Source organism: Alligator mississippiensis, chromosome 1 (genome assembly GCF_030867095.1).
Source record: "Alligator mississippiensis isolate rAllMis1 chromosome 1, rAllMis1, whole genome shotgun sequence".
NCBI lineage: Eukaryota > Metazoa > Chordata > Crocodylia > Alligatoridae > Alligator > Alligator mississippiensis.
Genome location: NC_081824.1, coordinates 368,618,029 through 368,641,048, shown reverse-complemented (window position 1 = coordinate 368,641,048; position 23,020 = coordinate 368,618,029). Strand labels below are relative to the sequence as shown.

Genomic DNA, 23,020 nt, shown 5'->3' with positions numbered 1-23,020 from the left:
CCTAGAGATCAGGAATGCAAGCTCCAAAGAGAGGCTCTAGGACCACTGCACCAAGGAAGGAGAAAAGAGTGTGGTGGTTGATGGCTCCCTTCTGCAGGGGACAGGGGCACCAATTTGTCATCCAGATCTGGGGGCCTTGGACCTCTTCTACCTGCCTAGAACCCAAATTCAGGATGCCACAGAGAGACTGCCAAAGCTCATCCATCTTTCAGACTACTACCCCTTCCTATTTTTCCATGTAGGCACCAACAATACTACCAGGAATGGCACTGAACAATCAGAGGTGACTATGAGGCTCTTGGCAGGAGAATTAAGGAGCTTAGAGTACAAATGGTACTCTCATCAATTCTTGCCATGGAAGGCAAAGGTCTAGGCAGAGACCATGGTATCCCAGAAGTGAACATGTGGCTGAGATGTGATGGCTTTGGCTTCTTCAATAATGACTGGGTGTTTCTGGGAGGATGACTGCTATCAAGAGGTCCATCTGACAAGAATGGGAAAGATTATCTTTGAGATTCATCTGCACAACCTAGTATGGAGGGCTTTAAACTAGGTTCCAGAGGGTATGGTGATCCAAACCCTCCAGTAACAAAGCACATAATCCAGAAGGGAAAGAACTTGGAGAAGCAGCATGACTTTGGGAAAGCTACAGGAATGCAAAGTGGTGCACTAGGGAAGCAAGTAGGTCAAATTGCAAAATATGTCTCATGCACATATACAAATGCAAGAAGTATGGGGAATAAACACGATGAGCTGGAAGCTGCAGCCTGTGAAAAGAACTATGATCTGAATGGCATCCCAGAGACCAATTTGGGACAGCTGTTATGGCTGGAATGTCAACATTGAGTGTTACACTCTGTTGCAGAAAGAGTTGAGAGAAAAGGTGGTAGAGGATGTGAAGGTGATGGGTAAGTTGGGAGGAAGGGATCACAATATGATAGAATTCCAGATCCTGAGATCGGAAAAGCATAAGGTCAGCAAAATTAGGAAGCTAGATTTCAAAAAGGTGATTTCATTCAGCTCAAGGATTTAATAGGCATGGTACCATGGGAAGACAGACTGAAGGAAAAAGGTACCCAGGAGGGCTGGGAGCTTCTAAAAGGGCACAGTATTGAAAGCCCAACAGAAAACACTCCTGACATGATGAAGACACAAGAAAAATTACAAGAGACCTATGTGGCTGCACAAGTTGCTTCTAGTTGCATAGTTTCATAATTGGTAGGGTTGGAAGGGACCTAAGCAGATCATCTAGTCTGACCCCCTGCCATGGGCAGAAAAGGATGCTGGGGTCAAATGACCCCAGCTAGGTGGCTGTCTAGCCTCCTTTTGAAGACCCCCAGGATAGAGGTGAGCCCGACTTCCCTTGGAAGTTGGTTCCAGCTCCTAGCCACCCTGACAGTGAAGTAGTGCCTCCTGATATCTAGCCTGAATCTACTCTCAGTCAACTTATGGCTGTTATTCCTTGTTACCCCCGGTAGTGCTCAGGGGAACAGGGACTCTCCCATTGCCTGCTGGTCCCCCTTGGCAAGTTTATAGACAGCCATTATAGGCATTCTAAAATGCCTCATATGCAAAAGGAAAGCTTACAGGCAATGGAACAATGAGTAGGTCACCAAAGAATCGTACCAGGAAATAACAAGAGCATGCAGAGACAAAATCAGGAAGGCAAAGATAAAGAACAAGCTGCACCTGGCAAAGGAAGTTAAGGACAACAAGAAGAGGTTCTGTAGGTATGTTGGCCAGAAACCATGGGCCCAAGGAAGCTGTGGTCCCACTGTTAACAAGCCAGAGAAGATGCAAAAAAGGTGGAGTTACACAACATCTACTGTGAGCCTCAGTCCCCACAAAAAATTAAGCTGCAGCCAGACACCTAATAAGGGTTATTTGAATAAGGAAGGGGACAAGCTGAGGGAGGACATGAAAAAGAGATGGTTAGAGAGCTTTTGTTGGGTCTGAATGAAGTCAAGCTAGCAGGACCTGATAAGCTTCATCCCAGAATACTGAAGGAACTGGCAAAGGAGATCTCAGAGCCCTGGGCAATGGTCTTCATGAAGTCATTGGAGACAGGCCAGGTACCAGAGGACTGGAAAAGGACCAAGGTAGTGCCTCTTTTTAAAAAAGGAAAAAAGGAGAACCCAGGTGTGACAGAGCAGCTTCAGTGCTCCACCACTTTACGGGCTGTAGCAGGCAGCCAGCAGGTACCTGATTAGGGTGGCCATTTTAATGCCCAGCTCTCAAGGCTGAGGCAGTAGTTTGCTGCCAGCCAGCATGGGAGGAATATCACCCCACTGAGCTACTACTCCAGGAACATCACGGAGGTAAAGGAGGGGGCTATGGGGAAGAAGGAGGCCCCTGGTCCTGGGCATGACTGAAAACTGCACCCTGCTGGGGTGGAGAGGCCTGGTGAGACTGCCTGTGGTGGGACAGTGCCATTTAAATGCCAGGACCACAAACTTCCCCAGTGAAAGGTAGGTAGGGGTGCCTAAACCCCAGCCCCCACCATTGGGTGGGTATGGAGTGAGCAAGGCAGGGGCAGGGCAGGTATGCTTGCTGAAGCACCTGAGTCTTAAAGGGATGGAGGACCCTGGTGAGGTGGGCCAGGCAAGCTGGGAAGCAGCACCTGAGCCTGCAGGCATGGAGGAGCTCGATCTCTAGAGAGGGCAGAGTTGTTAGGGTCAAGTATGCTTACAGGGAAGTGCCTGAGCCAGAGGAGAACATTCAATCCCATGGCCCCAGAGTAGGAGCAGAGTGTTGGCCCACAGAAGGGGTGGAGTGGCCCAGAGTTGAATAATCACCCAGGTCTGTGCAGATGAGGGTTATAGGAGAGGCCCAAAAGGCTGCACCAGAACTGGCCAAGGCATGGAGAGCAAAGCCTGATGGCCCTATGGGGTCACTCAAGTATGAATGTGGCCCTGGAGCGGGCAGAATGATGGAGGCCTTGTGAGAGCGGGCAGAGAGCAAGAGGCCCCACTGAGAGGGGGACAGTGTATATGGCCCACGAGGGCAGTGTGTGAGACCCAACTGTGTGCCCAGTTTGGCCCGGCCTTGAGCCAGACATTTAACACACATTGAGATCTCTGCAAGGCATGGGACCTATGCAAGGGCATATACAGCTGGGGACTCAAAGGGCAGCCTCCCTCCTAATTAACATCTTAATTAAATTACAAGACATGGCAGGAGAGCGAGGTGGGCGGTTTGCCCATAGACAGGAGGTAAGCCAGTGTGAGCATCAGGTCTTGGGAGCTTGCCCCTGTCACACCAGGGAACTACAGACTGGTTAGCCTCATTTCAATACCTGGGAAGTTACTAGAGCATGTCTTAAGGAAAGCAATTTGTGAGCATCTGGAGGAGGGAAGGCTGATCACAACCAGCCAGCCTAGATTTTTTTGAAAAACAAATCATGTCAAAGAAACTTGATCTCCTTCTTTAATACAGTAACTAGTTGGGTGGATGAAGGGAATGGGTGGGTAAATGTATCTGGACTTCTGCAAAGCCTTTCGCAAGGTCCAACGTGACCTCCTCATAAACAAATTGGAAAAATGTGGACTGGACAAAACTATTGTCAGGTGGATAGATAACTGGTTCACTACCTACAAGCGAAAGTTAATCATTAGCAGGTCCATGTTAGAATGCAAGGAGGCTTTGAGTAGAGTTCCACAGGGGCCTGTCCTAGACCTGATGCTGTTCAACATGTTTATTAACTATTTGGGTGCTAGTATGGAAAGCTTCTTGAGCAAATTTGCAGACAACATGAAACTCAGAAGGACTGCAACACACTGGAGGATGTGAGCACAATTCAGAAAGATCTCAACAAATCGGAAAGCTGGACTAGAGTTAACAGGATGAAGTTTAATGCAGACAAATGCAAGGTGCTACACCTCAGGAAGAATTATCAAAAACACAACTATAAAATGGGTGACACATGGCTGGATGGCAGCACTATGGAAAACAGAATTGAGAGTGTTGGTATATACAAACTCAATATGAGTCGGCAGTGTGCAGCCATACAAAAGGCAGATGTAGTTTTGAGATCTATCAATAGAAGCATTAGGTACAAGACAAGGGAAGTGAACGTGCCTCTCTATTCGGCTCTGGTTAGGCCTCCCCTGGAGTATCGTGTGCAGTTCTGTGCTCCACATTTTGGAAAGGACATGGAGTAGTTAGAGAGGGTCCAGAGGTAGGCAACAAAGATGATCAAAGGCTTGGAAAGCAAGTCATATGAGGAGAGGATGACAGAGCTTAGCATCTTCAGCTTGCAGAAAAGGCACTTAAGAGGGGACATGATAGCAGTCTTCAAATACTTGAAAGGCTACCATAAATGAAAGAGAAAGCACTTTTTATCTCTTGTGCAGAGAAGAGGATGCATATGAATGGCTTGAAGTTACAACCAAGTGAGTTTAGATTGGATGTCAGAAAAAAAAAACTTCTTCACTGTTAGAATAGGGAGGCAGTGGAATAGACTGTCTAGGGAAATTGTGGATTTTCCATCACTGGAGGTGTTCCAGTGGACAGGTTGAATAGCCACTGGTTGGGGATGATTTAAGCATAGCTATGTTCTACTATGGGTATTTTCCATGCTTCTGGGCTTCGATGGTTGTCCCCACTATCTTGTCCTGTCCCCACCCCTTTCTGCTACATGTGTCAGAGTGTTTTTAAGCCTCCCTCAGAAATCTTGGGTGTTGGCTGCAACAAGGCTGGGGACTTTGTTTGGCATGTGCCAATACTCCTGTTGGGACCAAAGCCAGAGGTTCCTGGCTAAAGGGTCTTGCCCCTCTACTTTCTCCCACCCCATCTCCTAGTTACACTAATGTTGTATAGTAAAGAGGCAAAAGGTAACTGGCAAGAAACCACATATCTGTCTCTGTGAAGGATTACAGTGAAATTATGTCTCTGAAACCCATTCCCATGATTTTTTTTTTTTAATCTGACGCATTATATTAACCAATGTAAAGGACTATGTTGTGGTACATTTTTTCCGCCAAATTCCTTGTGTCTGATGTTATTGGCCTTGATGGACAAATGAAGTATGATAGCGTTAGATGCATTTGACAGAACATGTCTTTGGCCTGCATAAATTACTGTCAGGGAATTTTCAGGCAAGTGATTAAGTAAATTTGCAGTGACTAAAAATTGAGGTATAAATTATAGCATAATCACTGCTGCTGAACAATGTGATGACTAAAACAATTAACTGAATTTACCACTTAAGTGAGTCTCCCACATTTTCCCCCCTTTTGTTTAACTCCTATTTTCAGACCCTTGGAGGGAGAGATTAAAGATGGGGTATATGCCTTATTCTATTGCAAAAAATTCATATTTCTCTTTACAAACTTTCTGCCCTTTACCTCACAGTGAGTCAGAGATGAAAATAACAGCTTGTATTCTAGCCTTCCTTCTCATTTTAGCTAATCAGCTGACATTTGGGAGAAGCTAGGCACCCAGTCTCCCACACAGATGTGCTAACAACATTCCAGTCATTCTCTGCTTTATCTTTCTTTTCTTTCAGACAAACTTATTGTACAGTCCTAGAATATTCCATTTTAAGGATGAGTGGGAGAATATCATGCACAGTATGGACTACTGGCTTTATGAACTGTTCCTGATGACTGCAGTCACAAACTTAGTAACAGACTTTGCTAGAGAAGTTATCACAATCAGTTAGGTCTGATAGTACATTCAACCAGGTTTATCTCAAACCAGTTTCAGCCATTTTCAAACTGGTTTATGTGCACTGAACATCTGTTCTGTTACAGGTTTAAACCAGTTTCTGATCACTTAAACCAGTTTGTGTGTAAGGTCTATCGGTAGGCTTAGGGAAAAGTGAGAGGGCATGAACTATAAAGATTTAAAACAACAAAAGCAAATAAAGACCCAACATATATTACTTCAAAAATCACATGACTTTCATGGTAATTTCAGTATTGTGATGGTCTGGACATTGTGTTCTTTGAATTGCTGGTGAGAGGGGAGATGCATTTAAAATACTAAAAAATAAATAACAAACCTGAAGCTTCTTGAAGATGGGAAAAGTAGAGGACCAGCAAAAGGTGGTGGTGTGATTTCCACAGGTAATAATACTTGTCAGGTTCTCGCAAGCAGCCACAAAAGTGCAGGAAAGATAACAGTTGGCCAGACTATGGCTGGGAGGATGTCATACCACCATGTCAGCCTGGTTGCTTAGGCCAGTGGTTCTCAACCTCATTGGACTTGAGGCACCCCTCACTAGACTCAAGACTTCTAATTCTGTGAATTGAGTGGCACCCGATTTCAGAAACTAGTTTATGTATTACTGTGCTTACCTCCTGGCAGAGTGGGTGGATAGTGGGAGTGGTAAACTGGCCAGGGAGGGACAAGTATCTGCTTATCTGGCCAGGGAGAGGTCCTTATCTGTTTATCTTTTCAGACCTCACTTATCTCCTCACACCTTATATGACCCTTCAAAGGATATGGCAGCATCCCAGAGTGTCACAGCAAACCTGACTGAAAATCACCTTCTCAGACCAAATGAACTCATGTATAAAAGGGCTGCAAAGTTTGCCTTCATATCTTTAATCTTTCCACCTGGAAAACTAGGCAAATGCTATTAGGTTGAAAAGGTCATGTTATTTTTGGCACTCCTACACCAGGTTCTAGGTGGAGCCCAGGACTAGACTGGACTGCAAAAAGGTGAAGAAGAAAAAAAAAAACACTATTTCAATCTCAAAACCACACTTCCAGGGCACAGTGTTCTATTCTGGTACATACAAAGTTAAGATGAAGTTGCCACACCAATTTAGAACATTTTCTGTTGGAGGAGTCAAAATGAGATTACAGTTAATACTAGATCTCACTGAGGTCTGCTCCCTCACAATGTCACATTTTCTTAGGGTATGTCCCCATTGTAGTCATCACTGTAACTGCAGTGTAGTGTAAACCTACCCAAGCTAACTTTAAACTGGCTCTCGGGTTGCCTATACACATGCTTGGAGGTAGTGGGGAAGGAAGGGCATTTTAATTAGAGCACTTCCCAGAGAGCTGCTCTAATTTAAATGGCTCACTGTCACATGTATTAAGCCACTGCACCCCCCACACACACATTTCAAAGTGGCTGCGGGATGCTTTAACAAAAGCTTATTAGATGAGCTTTAGCTAAAATACCCCCACAGCCATTTTGAAATACTAGGGGGCTTAATATACATGATGCTGAGCTGATGCTAGAGTGTTCTAATTAGAACACGAATGAGCACATCTATAGGTAGCCTTGGATACATATAGCAGTCTACCTGTGGCAACCAATAGCTCTGTGTAGACTGAAAACTCTGCCTAGGGAGCAGGTTAGCCTATGCTCAGCTGTAGGCTGCCATAGCCACACTTCTACCAAATCTTAAGCTAGCTAGTTTAAAGCTAGCTTGTGTATAGCTGTATTGCACTGCAATCACAGCAGTGACTGCAGATCAGGTATCCTCCTAGAGGATGGAGAAAGTTGCAAAAAGCAAATCCTTTAGGAGGAAAAAACAGATACGTGTTAAGGTAATAGAATAGGACTCTTGCGGTCTAGGCCAAATCTTGGCTCTTCCAGGAAAATGATATTTGACCTTAATTTCCTCTATACACAGATTTTTGGCATTTGTAAAATAAACATAATGTTCCCCTCTACTCCCCCTACATTTTAAGTATGGTTTAGGGAGGTATATGTCACCTAACACAGTGGGACTAAGGATCTCAAACACAGTTTGTATGGAATTTATAACAGGGGGGGGATCCAAATCGCTCAACTTACAGGACAAGTAGGTTTCAGATTGAAATCCCCAGTTATGAATAAGCCTCGTTGCTTTTACTTTCAGAACAAATCCAAAGGTAAAAGGGACATACTTCCCTGATGCTAATTTAGGCCCAGGTTTAGTTTTGTAAGAGCTTAAGATTTCAGCCTTTGAAACAGGATCAACTAAATGCACAAGATTTCTACCATTTTTTGAGTAAAATGTAATGAGATGAGCTCATCTATGCTGCTACTGTTGAACTTAATTCAAATCCTACAAGTAATACAGGCTCAAAATCTGAGTAGTGATATAAATCAGTTTGGATCCACATCTAAACAATACCTCCTTTATCCATTTCTGTCTGACTTTGTGTCAGTCCTGAAGAAGCTGCATGTATGTGGCTGTTCTGTTAGAATCCAATATCTGGAGTTCAGTACAGGAAGATAAAAGACAGCATGACTACATGCTTTTACAGAAGAAGTGGGTACTCCTCCCTTTTCTGAGTTGGAAAGTATTCAGAAAATCACTAATACTTGTTCTGTGGTCGATATACCATACAAGTCCCACATTCTCTCTGGGTTGGGTTGCTTCCTTAGCATATTATATTTGGAATTTATTCTGTACAGGACTGAAACTTAAAAGCCAACAACAGCAAATCTGAACCCTTGTTTGCTTTTACTGTCACAGAAAACCTTATTATTGTTTTTAATCCAATTATAGTTTTTAATCCAAATCCTGTGTGATTGTCTTTCTTGGAATGATATGCTTTAAGATGATACTTGTATGTGATACAACGTAAGATTATTTTATCCTTCCCACTTCTGTGACCAAATGTGAAAAAGGAAAAATCCTTTGGGATTCTGGGGAGAAAGCTTGACAAAAAATAATAGGAGGATCTATGTCAGCAGAATCAGTTCATTCAATTCCACAAAGCCTCTATGTTAATTTTTAATTCCTTCCTGGCTCTATTTTCAATCATTTGGAAAAATGCAGGCTTTCATATTTGAGAGAACACAGAAGTCAAAGGGCCTGATCCAGCTCTTATAGAAGCAAGCAGTAAAACTCCCATTAACCCCTGTGATGGACCACTGGGAGGAAGAAAACCGGAAAGCAATAATGCTGAATGAGATTAGAACTGCCATTTACTGGGTCGGACCATAGGTCCATCTTGCCCAGTAGCCTGTCACACAGTGGGTGCAAAGAGTAGATAGTGAAAGGGAGAGTGAACTGGGTATAACCATGGGTTTTTCCACTGTTCCTCTCTCACTTGCATCCTCCAGCATTTAAGATCTAGGAAGTTCTGATTCAGAGACTGGACCTCTAACTCCCATGTTCAATAGCTACGAATGCCCCTTTTGTCCAAAAATGTGGCCAGTCTCTTTTTGAATCTGGCTAAATTGTAAACTTCCACAACAACCGGTGGCAATGAGTTCCATATTTTAATTACATACCTAGTGAAAAAATAACTTCTTTTTGTTACTTTTAAACTTACTGACTGCTAGTTTCATTTTGTGACCTCGAGTTCTTGCATTGTGAGATAGTAACTACTAACTAGTAGTGGATGAAAAGTGAAGTGTGGCTTTGCATGCTTGTGTGGCTGAATGCTTGGTTCTGCCTACCGAGATAAAACAATATAGTTTAGAGAGAGTTTCTGCAAATACCAGTATAGCACTTTATTCCTCAGGGCCACCCTGACTTGTAGTGAATCCTCTATTAGTGGCAAGGTACAACTATCCTTAGACCAAAGGGCTTATATCAGTCTTTGAACATTGCTACCATATGGTTTCACAGATTTGAACCGAGACTCAAAGCCTGTCCTATTTCTAGCTGATTGGAAATGGCACCAGTTCTAATCAGTTGGAAGCTATTCTGCTTTTATCCCACCATGCCGATTTGACATCTATCTGACTCTCTTGGTTTCCCACTACTCTTTCCTTCTCCAGCATCCTTGAATGCTCCCTGCCTTCTGGTACCTCAATAATATTTCTCTCCTCTTCCAGCTGCTCCCTGGAATCCCTGCTTCAATTACCTCACATTCAGTTACCTTCCAGTAGCCTTCCTTGTGCTCCCAGGGATACGAACTTTCCCTACTGACCCCCCTTACTGACGACCCTTTAATTAACTGGCAAATAAACCTCCCAGCCCTAAATTAACTCATTTTGCTTTCATTACAAAGAGAAAGCTGATACCTTCTGACTAGCCCACATAGCTTTTCTTAAGACATTCAGTATGATATCTCTGGTGTGATATCACTGGAGTATTTAGAAAACATGCCTGTTTCAGCTAAGAGTGGAGTCATTTTCAAGTTTGAGCAAATTCCTCTCGCACAGCAGTGACATCCACTTCTGCTCCTAAACCCCTAACAAAGCATACCCCCAAAGTTTTGACCCCAAAAATGAGGGTTTTAGAAGCTCCTTCAAACCCACCTGAGTTCCCAAGTGTCATTGCATTGAAGGTGCCTCAAGTAACAGTGGTATGCAGCAGTTTAAAACCCTAAGATAAAAACTCCCCATGAACTGACACCCGCTTACCTTCTCCAGTATTAAGATAGCCTAGTTGACCTTCTCTGCCACCCTCTTTTATGTCATTTTGGTGCCTTAAATATGGGCACCCTGGATTTCTCTTCCAAAGTCTGCTTGCCTTTCTGAAGCTGGCCACCATTCTTGGGGAACTAGCCCACAGGCTTTGCTAGGTGTTAGAGGCAGAGAGGTCCAAAAAAGCCTAATTAAGTAATCCAAAAGCTCTGAATATGCCCTGAGACCTTTTAGTCATTTTATATCAGGTGCAATTAAGAGGGAATAAGTAGAAGAAATTAATGGAGGGGGCTGTATCAAATCTGAGCTCTGGATCTATTGCACACAATTTTCAGAGTTAGTTGGACAAATCTGATCTAGAAGCCAAATATGTGAGTTTAAAAAGTATGCCTCAGTCTGCAATCAAACACGTAAATGTAGCTCATACAGACATACCCAATGTAGCATCAAACAAATAAACCTGGGTAACTGATACCCATTCATGTCTACACGGCTTTTAGCAGGAGTCTTGTATGGGGGTTGGTAGAGAATATTGCTGCAGCTACACTTCTGTCAATACCTACCCATTTGAGAGTTGCCTTGGGTATGTCTCGGGCTAGGGACAGAAGTTACACATAAACTGTGTATAAGCTCAGTTCATATAAACCAGTTTCAAAATGGCTGAAATTGGTTTAAGATAAACCTGGCTGAATACAGTATCAGACTTAACTGATTTGTGTCAAACAGATTTATGAAACTTCTGTCCCAGACCCTTTCCTGGTTCAAGTTAAATCAGAGTCCCCCAGCATGCTTTGAAGCCTTGAGCAAGGCTGTGCTGTCTGCTCCAGACAGTAGGGCTGGCCCCAGCAAAGATTGGACTGATTCAGCCTTGGCCTTTTTGACTGTCTGTACCTAACCAATAAGGAACCATTGCATTGCCAATATCACTGAATATTTTGGGGTAATTGAAAAGCTTTGTAAGCCTGGCAGACAAGAATTACTTTATTGCTAATTGTTTGCACTAAATATTATTTTGCCCCAGATTTCTTGGAATGATGAAGTGTTATTCTCAAAGTATCAGTGCTTAACTGCAAAGTCTTGTCATGGAAAATCCCTAACACTTTATCTTTAAGATTCCAGTGTGCTTCCGGTGCGGTTTTTGTACTTATTTGCAATAAAAAGCGGATTCCTCTGAGTGCTTTGGATTTGGCTGAATGAGATTTACATCCAGCTTCTTAATACTGTTTCCTGGTATTATAGGAAAAAGAAAAAGCTTTTTCAAGTCCTTTCAGATTCCCATTTCAGAGTCCTGACTTCTTGGTTTTTTTCCAACAACTTCCATTTTACAAAAGCAGCGTGGTTACTATAGACACGCACAGTCTAATTTGTTCCGGGGCATGGGTTGGGTGTAGAATTCAAGTTAAGCATAAGAACCGGTTGAAATTCCATTGCAAGCTGTAGATTTAACCCATGACGTATTATCATTTGAAAGACTACCCCGCGGAAGTTCCTACTTTAAATCATGACTATAGTCTTTATTTTCGCTTTAGATTTCTTCCCAGTCTGCTGTTTGCTAATGAGATTCTTAGTCCTATACCATGCTACTCCAGTACAGGAACCACCTTCAATTACGCTGATAATGATAAGTAATAATTTGGGATTTGGAGCTGAGGCCACCCCGCAGATTTCATAGTGGGTCAAGAAGGCACTCTCAGAGATGGCGTATTCTTTTGTAGATATAGGCAAATAGAGATTTTTTGGTAAATGGCCTCTTCGGTGAGTCTGCAAATTAGTAATGAGGTATAATATTTTCTTTCTGTATAACAAGTTCAAATCTATTATGACTGAAAGTTGTGATCATCAACATTTTGGAGCTTTATCTCAGATGACTTTGATGGCCTAAATCATTACCAGCAGTGACCTCAAATTTCTGAGAGCTCCATTTGTAGCAGGGTAAAAAAGAGGCTGAATTCTTGGAAAAGCTCTAGAGATGGATCTATTGTTGTCTCAATCTAGGCAGTATGTCAGGTGAGGGTTCAGAAACAAAAATAAAATGTAAAGAGACGCTTGCTATGCCACTGCTCCCCCTGCAGTAACTGTTCTGCAAATATGCAGAAAATGTTGGTCATCAGAGGGGACTGTCTATCACAAGCACTGGACCATACTCATAAAGCTGGGCAGTCGATACAACTGTGGCACAAGTATTTGTCAGGCCCCAGATGTCTGTAATATGTCTGGACCTCTCATCATTAAAAAGGAAAGCTTAGTCATACAGATCTGTAAATCATTTTCTTTAGAACTAAATAGTTGGCTTCCTATTTTCCTCTAAAATGCTAATTTAATTAGATTCTAATTTAATTTGGTTTAATGTAGAATTTTTTTAAAAAGCTCATCTGACATATGAGTTGACCTTAAGCTGTGGCATGTGTGCCATAAGTGGCACACACTGCTGCCGTATGCAACACACAAGTCCTACATGCTCAGTTAAAGGGAGCACCAGAATGAATTCAGGGGGAGCTCCAAGACCCTGGCCAGTGGCAAGGGGTTGAGGCAGGACATTTTGCAAAAGGAACTGTCAGATCAGATTCAGCCAAATCCAAATCCAAGGTTAACCCTTCCCTGGGACTGCAGCTACCTCCCAATATAGGGCTTTGGATCCACGCTTGCCATATAAAACTATGGCAGTTGTGGTGTCAGGGAAGAGTTAACTTGGCTTGACTGTGACACTTCTCTCACAGGAGTGTCCTGCCTCGATCCACTCTGGGTAGCCAAAGGCATGAGCCCCCTGTCTCCCACTTGGCTGCCCTAGGTCAACTGGCCTAAACTAACTGTCCGAAGCCCATGAGAATCTGGGTTACTCAAACTCTTGATCTGAATTTATCACTTCTGGCCCTTCTCTGCTTTTGAGTTTCTGCCACTTTCACACATGGTAAGTAGTAGTAAGGTCTATGAGATTAAACGGGCTAATAGTGATGTTTTACTTGCCATGATTAAAGGCTGTAAGTTTTTCTTGTCAAAACACATGAATTTTCTTTCCAGATGCCAACAACAAATTTCCTTCGTTTCATTTTAAAATACAAAGGGGAGAGAAGCTTGCTTTAGAATGTTACCCATCTCATTTGCTTTATTTCACAAATTACTTGAGCACCTCTTTGTGCTTTAACCTAGAGATTTCCTAGTTTTTCTTGATTAGAAAAGCAGTCATCTCTCCTTCTATCCAGAAACATGAATCGTAATAAGGGAGATATTGGAAGAATTTTGAATTGTTTCAAGTTGCAAAGTCACAGAAAATAAAAGGAAGTACTTCTTGTGCAGGACTCCTGGTGAAATTCTTAGAACTCATACCCGCTGAGAAAGCATCAATAACCATAACATTTCACAGCCCCCCTTTTTAGAACCGCAGCCTTAACATTTTGTAGGGAAATAAAGCTTTGGTTAACCTTGGCACCAGCAGACCTCATTAAAATAACAGCCTGTCAGTTTCAAGTTTAAAATAACAGGGTTGTCAGTTTTATATGCAGTGGAACAATCTGCAATTTTATTCTCTGTGAAATAATTTGTATGAAGCATATGGTTCTAAGAGAAACAAAAAGATTGACCAATAGTGCCATCTTGAGGCTTATGTTACTCCAAGGCATCTCATCACCATAGGGCCTCCTGCATACTCACATGCAAACAGCTGTGACAACATGCAGTCTGCCAGCCTATGATTTATAAAACTTATAGACCCTACTTGGCATACAGCTACATTTCTAAAAGACTTAAAATAACCTACAATTAAGCATATAATTTAGTAACCACTTGGCTTTTCATTGTATTTCATTAGGAAACCCGGGCTTATATAACGCATGAAAAAACTAAATATGGAACATGTAAAGTTAGTTTTGTTCACGATAATCTGTTTCTCAAACTACATCCTTGCTCTTCTAGCTGAGCCTCACCTTGTTTGATTTTTATATAATTTCCTATTCTTCAGGAGCTGATCTTTCATCAGCTCCTGCCATTACAAGTTAAACATTAGGTACAATCAGCCCCTATCATGGTCATGGCAAAATACAGAAGTTTCCTCCATTTAATTTAATCATGAGTTCATTTTTAACAGTTCAAGTACCCCAGATTCTCAAAAATTTAATAAGAAGGTAAATCAAGCTGTACCATTTATCACAACTTTAAACTGATATCAATTCAAAATTTAGAAGTTGCCAGGTAATTACTAAGCCAGGTGATGATTCTGAACATGGGAACGTCGTCAAGAAAGATGTGATGTTTGAAATGCAACAGAAGTAAAAGACTATAATTGAGAGTTGTCTCATTCAGTTATAGGTGTTGACATAGGCTACACAGGGTGGCAGTCATGTAAATAATAAAATCACTAGTTTATTTCAGACAAGCTAATAGAAATTAAACAAAAGAAAAATACAATATATACCCTTTATTATGCAACTGTGTAACTAAGAAACAACTGTCGATAAATATATTGTCAATCTACTATTAAGCTTTGACATGCTATTCTCATATTAAATGCAACATCAAAATCTTAGCACATAAGCATAATATGTATTTAGCTAGACTATACATGCTATAAGAATGCTGATTGCTGAATATGTTGCTATAAAGAAAATTAAAGGCCATTACTCTTAAAATGCTTTCAGATTAAATCCCTAATGAACATAAATATAGATCGATGTATGACACTTATAGACATTTTTCTGCCTGCCTGCCTGACATAACATAAATTAAATCATAATGATCTGTGCATTTTTCTACCTTCCTTTTAATGACGTGGGGGCTGCACTTTACTATACCACACACAACTTAGGTAGTCAGCCCTCATAGCCATAAATCTGTTCTCCAACTGACTATTATTACAGTATCACTACATCACTTTTAATAAATTTTGCAACTATAATGCATGTGAATGCCAGAGTAAGGGAATGGGAGTGTCTGAGAGCAAGTGAGTGCCAGTCTGACTAGGATACTGTAGGAAACTGTCTGATCTTTCACCTAAAAATAATATGGTCCCAACTCTGGTGGGATTAGTGGTAGCAGTTAAATGTTGCATGTCAGTTAGTTAATGGGTTTACATGGTCCATGTAAATTGCACAAATTCAGCTTTTTTGGTGGTAACCTGCTGGCTTTCTCCTACACCCTCTTCTTCATTGGTTTTCAGGCTATTTCAGGCCCTTCTACCTACTCAGCATGTAAATTACATTTGTTCTACACTCCTCATGAATGCCAAGAGCCAGATCTACAGCTGATGTATACTGGCATTGCCTCAAATCATTGTAAATTCCTGCTATAGTTTACCACTCATGCCCACTTAACACACGTACTGAACATTTGCACCATAATACGCTTAAGTGCAGAATGGTGTCCAGGAAACTTCATGAGAGTTACAGCTCCTCACACTGCAACTTTTTGTGACTAGAAGGAAGTGCCTGTCTCTGGGGAGTTAAGACATTCTCCAATCTGGCATTTTTTCCCTAAGATTCTTCTGAATATTGCATGGGAAAAGAGGTCTACAGAGAAACATATTTAGCTTCCAACTTAAATTGAAAACAGCAAATTCTCCAAAATATGCAGAGTAACCATAAAAGCAGAGCACAACAATCTCAGACAGCTAAGACTGATAGAAACATTTCTCCTGAAAGTACTTACCAAGCCATATAACGTTATTACAAGTGTGATGTTGGACAGATTATTACCCAGAGAAAACAGCGCGTAGAAGACTGGTCAATTCCTGACTGACTACACAATTTCCAAATAGGTTTGATACATTTCTCAGGTTGTCCAACTTCTGAGAGGCTGGGGTCCACGTGCCAGGCAGGCCACAGGCCTCCCTGGGCACCACCTATTGGACAGGCTCCCCTAGGCTACTCTGTGCTGCCTCCAAAAGAAGGGGGCCAAGAAGTAGAAGGAGTAGGAGCCCAGAAGTCGTAGCAGCAGCTAGAGCAATTTGGAGGAGCAGTTCCTGTATGGAAATCTCTGGGCCATGAGTTAGACAAAACTGTTCTATAGTAATGACATTTCAGAATTTTATTTTAGGCCCTTATTATGCTTCCACTGCCTTTTGCAAAAAGAATGAAAAAATCAGAACAATAGCATTTTACACAGAGGTATAACTGGACAACTGAGCACCTTGGGTAGTAGCTGCACATGCAACATAGCTGCAGCAATGCAGTCAGCACAAGTACTGCTCTCTTTTGGCTAGGGACAGAAGTTACACTGGTTTAAGTGATCAGAAACTGGTTTAGACCTGTAACAGAACAGAAGTTCAGTGCACATAAACCAGTTTCAAAATGGATGAAACTGGTTTAAGATACACCTGATTGAATGTAATATCTCATTTAACTGATTTGGGTCAAACTGGTTTACGAAACTTCTGTCCCAGACCCCTTCCTGGTTCAAGTTAAATCAGAGTCCCCCCAGCATCCCAGCATTTTGCAGTCCTGGGCTAGGCTGTGCTGTCTGCTCTTGAGAGCAGGGCTGGCTCTATCCCTCTGCTCCCTAGCTAGAGTGGTGAGGGCTGACTTACTGGCCTCACTGGCTGGCTCACTGCCCCCACCAGGCAAACCCCAGCTGGGGTCTAAGGCCAGGGAGGGAGTTAAACTTCCCTTCCCCTGAGTATGGAGCTGCCCTGCCCTGCTTAGTGCTGGCTGCGACTGTGGACTACAAATCTCAGAGGCACCTGCAAGCAGGAAGAGGGAATGATGAGCAACCCTGCAGAGTCTTGCTGCTCTGATTCTGGACTGCAAATCCCAGAGACCTCAGGGACAGCAGGAAGAGGAAGTGAACACACAGCCCATGCCAGCTATGTGCCAGAGAGCTGTGCTGTAGTGCTCCCTGACTTCTGCCTTCAGCCACTGCAGGCATTTATGTGGCTGCACATCCTGAATCAAAAGTGAATGTCTGTTCATTTACTTATTGGTTCAGTATTTGCAGTTTAGACTAACCTGCAAAGACTGAGTCCATTCAGCCTTGGACTTTTTGACTGTCTGTACTTAGCCTTTGCAATCCCTTCCTCCAGGTTGGCACCCAGGGCTGGTGCCCCATTCCTCCTCCCCTTCCTCTTCCCTTTCCTCCACCCTGTATGCTGTTATGCTTCTAGGGCCTTTGAAGCTCAATTTATACTCTGAGCTTCAAGAGTCTAAAAATAAGGTTAAAATATGCCTAACTGCTCTACTGCTTAACTACATCAGGATGGAAGTAACTTTCCATAAACCAAACAGAAAACCTGTGGGAGAATTTTAAAATTATCCCAGAGTCTACAGAGTCTTCCTCTGAGCCACAGTCTGGTACCTTTCTCTGGAAAAGTCCTTTTCCCATCTTTGCACAGCTAAGTTAAAGATCAAACATTTAACATCTCTTACTGAAAGAGTAACTTATTCAAAATAAGTTTGGCACCTCTCTCAGCTTGTCCAACTTCTAAAAGGCCAGGGACCTGCATTCTATTAAATACACAGACAGGCCAAATTAACTACATGTACAACTTTCACATGCATCACCATATAAGAACTAAGGGAAGAGAAAGGTAATTCTTTATAAGAACCAATTTGTCAGTCCCTTTATTTCAGAGAGATATTTGTTGCATTTCAGAACAAACTTTCCAAACAATGTTTAGAGGCCTTGTTCATAACAGAATACGTTTGGCAAGTAGGTAGATAGAGATAGAAGTTAACTCCACCCAGAGATATGAATGCCATTTATGATAAATCCCTTCTAGAAAGAGTGGAAAAGAGCTATCTATATGCAATATCTGAACTGCACAGGCCTTTTGTTTAAATGTTTTCATAAAACTAACCGAGTGTGGCGGGCTCACTGCTTTTGCCTGGCAAGCCCTGCTTGGAGAAGGACACTTTGGATTGGTGGAACATTTCCACCAATCAGGTAACAGCTGGGAGGGGCTTGCCTTGCCCCTGCTCAGAAGGGGGGGATGTGAGGAGCCCCTGGACCTGATTCAAGACTGCGCTTTGCAGGGCTGGCAGACTTCAGGGACGGGGCCTCCGGTGTAAATAAAAACCCAGCACACACAGCATGCTGGGCAGATGCAGCAAGGGACAGCAAGAGGAGAGGAGCTCCAGAGAAGACCATCATCTGGACCCAGTCTGAGCCTTGATGGTGCATGGATCGGCACACAGACAGCTGACCCTGGGAGCAGCTCAACTGCTCAGGCCCCACACAGTGCACAGGTCAGCACATGGAAAGCCCGCCCTGGGAGCAGCTCAAGGCTGCTCAAGTTAGCCCCAGCTCTAGGCCAGATAGCCAGAGCCCTGCAGTGTGGCTCAGCATGAAACTAAAAGAGCCCCGGTGCCCATAGCAGGGCCTGGGAAGGGGAAAGACTCCTAGCATGAGGCTGGGGAACTGGAGCCAGTGAGGTCTCGGCTCCCATAGGAGCTCCCTGGGTACCCAACGTGGGGCTCAGGGGCCAGAGGGAAGAACCCTCAACTCAAGGTCAATGGCTCCAGGAGGCCTAAGATGGTGTGAGGACCCAGAGGCCAGATTGACAGCCCCCAGAGGAAGGACCGTGAGTTACCAGGAACCAGATCCCACAGGGCAAGGGACCCTGGGGGGAGTGGGCCTAGAGGGAGAACACCCTGTCCCATTTGAGGGACCAAGTGGGTGGAACCCAGATAGAGTACATCTAATATCTAGTATAGTTATGTTTTCTATTTGGTATCTATCGTTATGGTTGGTGTTATAAATAGTTGGGTTTATTAATTCTGTATAATGGTATAAACTTGCTGGATTGACTGTCCTGGGATCCACCCCTCTTCTGGGCCTGAGGCACGGGTACTTACCCGAATGCCCTCCCTACGGCCAACTTCCTCCAGCTAACAGACCTTTATATGTATATTTGTATCTCTATCTGTAATTATATCTATCTTAAAGAGTTTTATATATATATGTTGGTAACTCAATAAATTGTATATAGTTAAGAACTTCGGGCTTGGGCTAACTCTATAGAGGAAAGAGGGATCCGCTCGAAATTCTGGCATCCATCTCACAGCACCCACTCCTGCCTACCCATCCCACTGACAATAGCGCAAACCCTTGAGTGTACCCAAGTTACATGAGTTTGAAAGTTAATCTTAAATTCAGATAAAAAGCTTAGAGAATAATAAAAACCAAGAAATCATTTACAAGGCCACAGCTCACTAGAAGAGATACAGTACTATGACTTCACAAAGTGAAATGTGTTACCTGAATCCCCGGTGGCTTTTATCTCATTTTAGGGAAACTGTACATCTGATATTCAAAAAATATATTGTAAACAATACATAATCGTGGAGACTAATAAGAAACTCTCAGTTGGTATGTTTGAAGTGATCTAATAAAAAGCCACTAGAAACCAGAGGAAAAAGCTTTGAATTCTATGCAATAATGTCCTCTACTTTTAGGTTGTATCTTTAAAACTACTTTACTTACATTAAAAAAAAAAATTATTGACCCATTCATCCATCATCCTTGTCTATGAGCTATCATAAATGTCACTATGTATTTGGAAAAACAAAGTCAGGATCTACTTCAAGAGAGAAGAACGACTGGTTAGATAAAAATGTTAATGCAACCAAGCTTCCAAAGGATTAGTAACAAGAACTGAAATGAACCGTTTTTTTTTTAAAAAAACAGGACAAATTGTATATCCTGAGTCCATGATTGTTATTCAAAATTTTTCAATTACAGACTGAAGTAAGATATAGGGGGACACAGCTAGCATGTGAAAATATTTGTTACCGCACTTCCCTTAACTCAAGCATGTATTTTTAAAATACACCCTTGGATTCATCTTAGTTTTAAGAAATTACAGTTAGAGAAAACATAATATTTGTTATTCTGCAGACCTACAGCACCACCTTTTGTGCTTAGTGGAATAATATTACACTTACTAATGACCACAGTTTCCTGCAGTGATGAATATTACTACAGATGCCTGGGAGTAAAGTCTGAATTGTTCTGGTACCAGAGAGTCACTGGTTCAGCCAGTGTTTCTTGCTTTCTTTTTTTTTATTTCTTTGTTTCTTTCTTCTTTGTTATAAAAAAGGAAAAGAGTTCTAGTACTGAGTTTTGATTCTAACTCAGACTGTGGCCTATTATACACAACAAAGTTCCAAGAGATAGTTACTCACTTGTGACTCAATAAAATGTTGTTGTCCCAAATTACCACCAATATTTCTAATATAGACAATCAGAATCTCTGTGTAAAGAGTCAGATTGAGAACCATTTTCACATATGGATGAAGTCACCTCTCCTGAGAATAAGGTCTGGGACAGAAATTTCATAAACTCGTTTGACCCAAATCAATTAAGTCTGCTACTACATTCAGCCAGGTTTTTCTTATACCAGTTTCAGCCATTTTGAAACTGGCTTGTATGAACTGAGCTTCTGTTCTGTTACAGATTTAAACCAGTTTCTGATCACTTTAACCAATTTATGTGTAACTTCTGTCCCTAGCCTAAGTGTTCAGAATTGATGCCAGTAGCCTTATTTATATAAATAGTTTATCAAAAATAACTTAGAAAGTTTACAATCTGGCCCTAAATAAATAGTTGAGCAGACATAGGCATTATGAGAAAATGTCTGTCTTAGCTCCTTTCTAAAAGCTCACTGGAATGCATCATCTGTTCTACTACCTTTTATGCTCCCAAACCCTCACCCCCATTTCAAACCAGGCAGATTCTCTCCATGTCTCTTGAATTTAACACCTCTCTATGTGAACACCTGGCCTTAAAAGAGCTGCCTGACTTGGTTGCTAAGTCACTAGTAAATCCCAGTATCTTTCTATCCCAGGGGAAACAGGAGTAGGAGGAATCCCTGTTCATAGAAATCTCTAACAGATGGCTCCTAGGGACCCAAAAGATCCAGCAAGGACCAGAAGGAACCACTATAATATTTTGTAATAGTATAACCTTCTTACAAGGTTGCTGAAGGTTTGTTCAGTGTTGATAAACTGGGTTCAGTTTTCTGGTTTGAGGGGGCTTCCCTGTTAAGACCTAAAAGGCTTGCACATGATGCTATGATACTAAAAACTAATCAGTTAGGATTGCTGGGGAGAGGGGAAGTAGGGAATTTCATATTTCTATCATAGCAGGAAACAAGTCACACCGGAATATACTGCTCTACTAATTTAGTATCTTGGTTACTGAGTTCCTGTTGAAAATGCATACAAGTGCTTCAGATGCAATATGCTCCAATGTTTCCATCTCCTGCAGTATAAAATGACATTCCACAGAGTTTAAGTACTTCAGAGCTGTGAGGCCCATTTTTTTCAGTGGTATATACTATCTTTAGAACAAAAGATAAAAGAGGTGAATAGACAAGTACAACATCATACTTTAACCACCTAAATAAGATCCAGTCTTAAAACTGAATGGAACAATGGATACCTTTTATTTCTTGTTTTTAAAAGAATAAACTCAGTGATTTCCTTTGAAAGCTATTCAATACTCCCTAAAGTCCTAAAGCCATTTTATTTAATATGAAACATACTGTAGTTACTCAAACATAAGATGAATCCTCAATAATTAGATTCTGTATATGGAAAAAATATACATTTGTTATATTTTTCCAGGTATAGAATCTAATTATTGGAGGTTTGCCTTGAATTTCTCCCCTTCCCACTACTATTACCAGGAAAATAAAGCTGGGTGGTCAGGTGGCCTCTTTACCCATTTATCCCCATGCTGACTGGGTGGGAAAAAAACCTTGTCTTGTTTTCAAGTAAATATGGTATCTGTTTCTATAAAAAAAAAAAAAAGCTTTCATAGGACTAGTGACATCATTCATTTCCTATATCCTACCCTTTTTTGTGTTTTTTTACTAATTCTTTGTAGATTTTTCTGTTTTAGTAAGCCAAACTGAAAAAAAAACAACCTTTAATCTGAATCTTTGGCCTCTTAAATATTGCTGAAAGTTCATTTGCTATGATCTGTGCCTGCCCTGGCATACTCTTGGTCTTAAAGGGTCTTATATCTATTCTAGTTCTGTTCCATCATTTCTTATGGTTGAAATCTACCTATATTCTGTAGCTACAAATATCAACCTAGGTCTGGCTACGTATGTGGATATGATCTCTGTGCTTGCATATCTAAACTTTTTTTAGAATCACAAAGAGCCAAATTATTGCATTTCTTTCAGCCTTTGGGTATCATGCATCCATTCATCACTAGTGCATCGGCCATTAGGGGCTGTGCATGTAGAAATCAATCTAATATTTATTTAATACAGGACCAAATAGATCAGTAAGACATTTTTCTCTGATGAGACACTGTGTAATTGAATTGACATTTACCAGGCTACCATGCATGCTGAAGAGGATGTATATTTAGAACCCTTCAATCAAAAGGGAAAGAGGAAAGAACAAAATGTTTTCTTTCTATTACCTTTGCTTTTTTATTTGATAACATCTTGGAGGAGGAAGAGTGAGATAATAGTGACTCAGATTATGCTCACCAAACCCAACTGTGCTACACCTTTTTCACATACATAAGAATTCAGCATTAAGCACCATTGACCCTTTAACCTCTCCCATCATCTTATGTATAATTAAACACTCTTTTCTTAAAAATTACAATGAAGATGGCTGTCCTCTTTAACCAAGTGGCCCTCTTTTTTCCTCTTGATTAGGTAACAGACATTAAAGAAAAACTGAAGCTTTCCAAAAAGTTCTGGTCAACTTTACCATACACCATCTGCAAAGATGAGAGAGTAACAGCTGGCTCATCAAATGAAGAGGACTGCTGGAATGGGCATACCAAAGCAAGGTGAGA

At 41.7% G+C, this 23,020-nt stretch overlaps 1 protein-coding gene across 1 annotated transcript in view; it reads left to right on the top strand.

Moving 5' to 3' along the window:
- Positions 1-23,020, top strand: part of GPC6 (glypican 6) — a 1,341,038-nt gene that overhangs the window by 1,286,683 nt on the left and 31,335 nt on the right. The window contains exon 7 of the mRNA XM_019486962.2: positions 22,878-23,014. Within this exon, the coding sequence (XP_019342507.1) occupies positions 22,878-23,014 (137 nt within the window). The remainder of the gene's footprint in view (positions 1-22,877; positions 23,015-23,020) is intronic.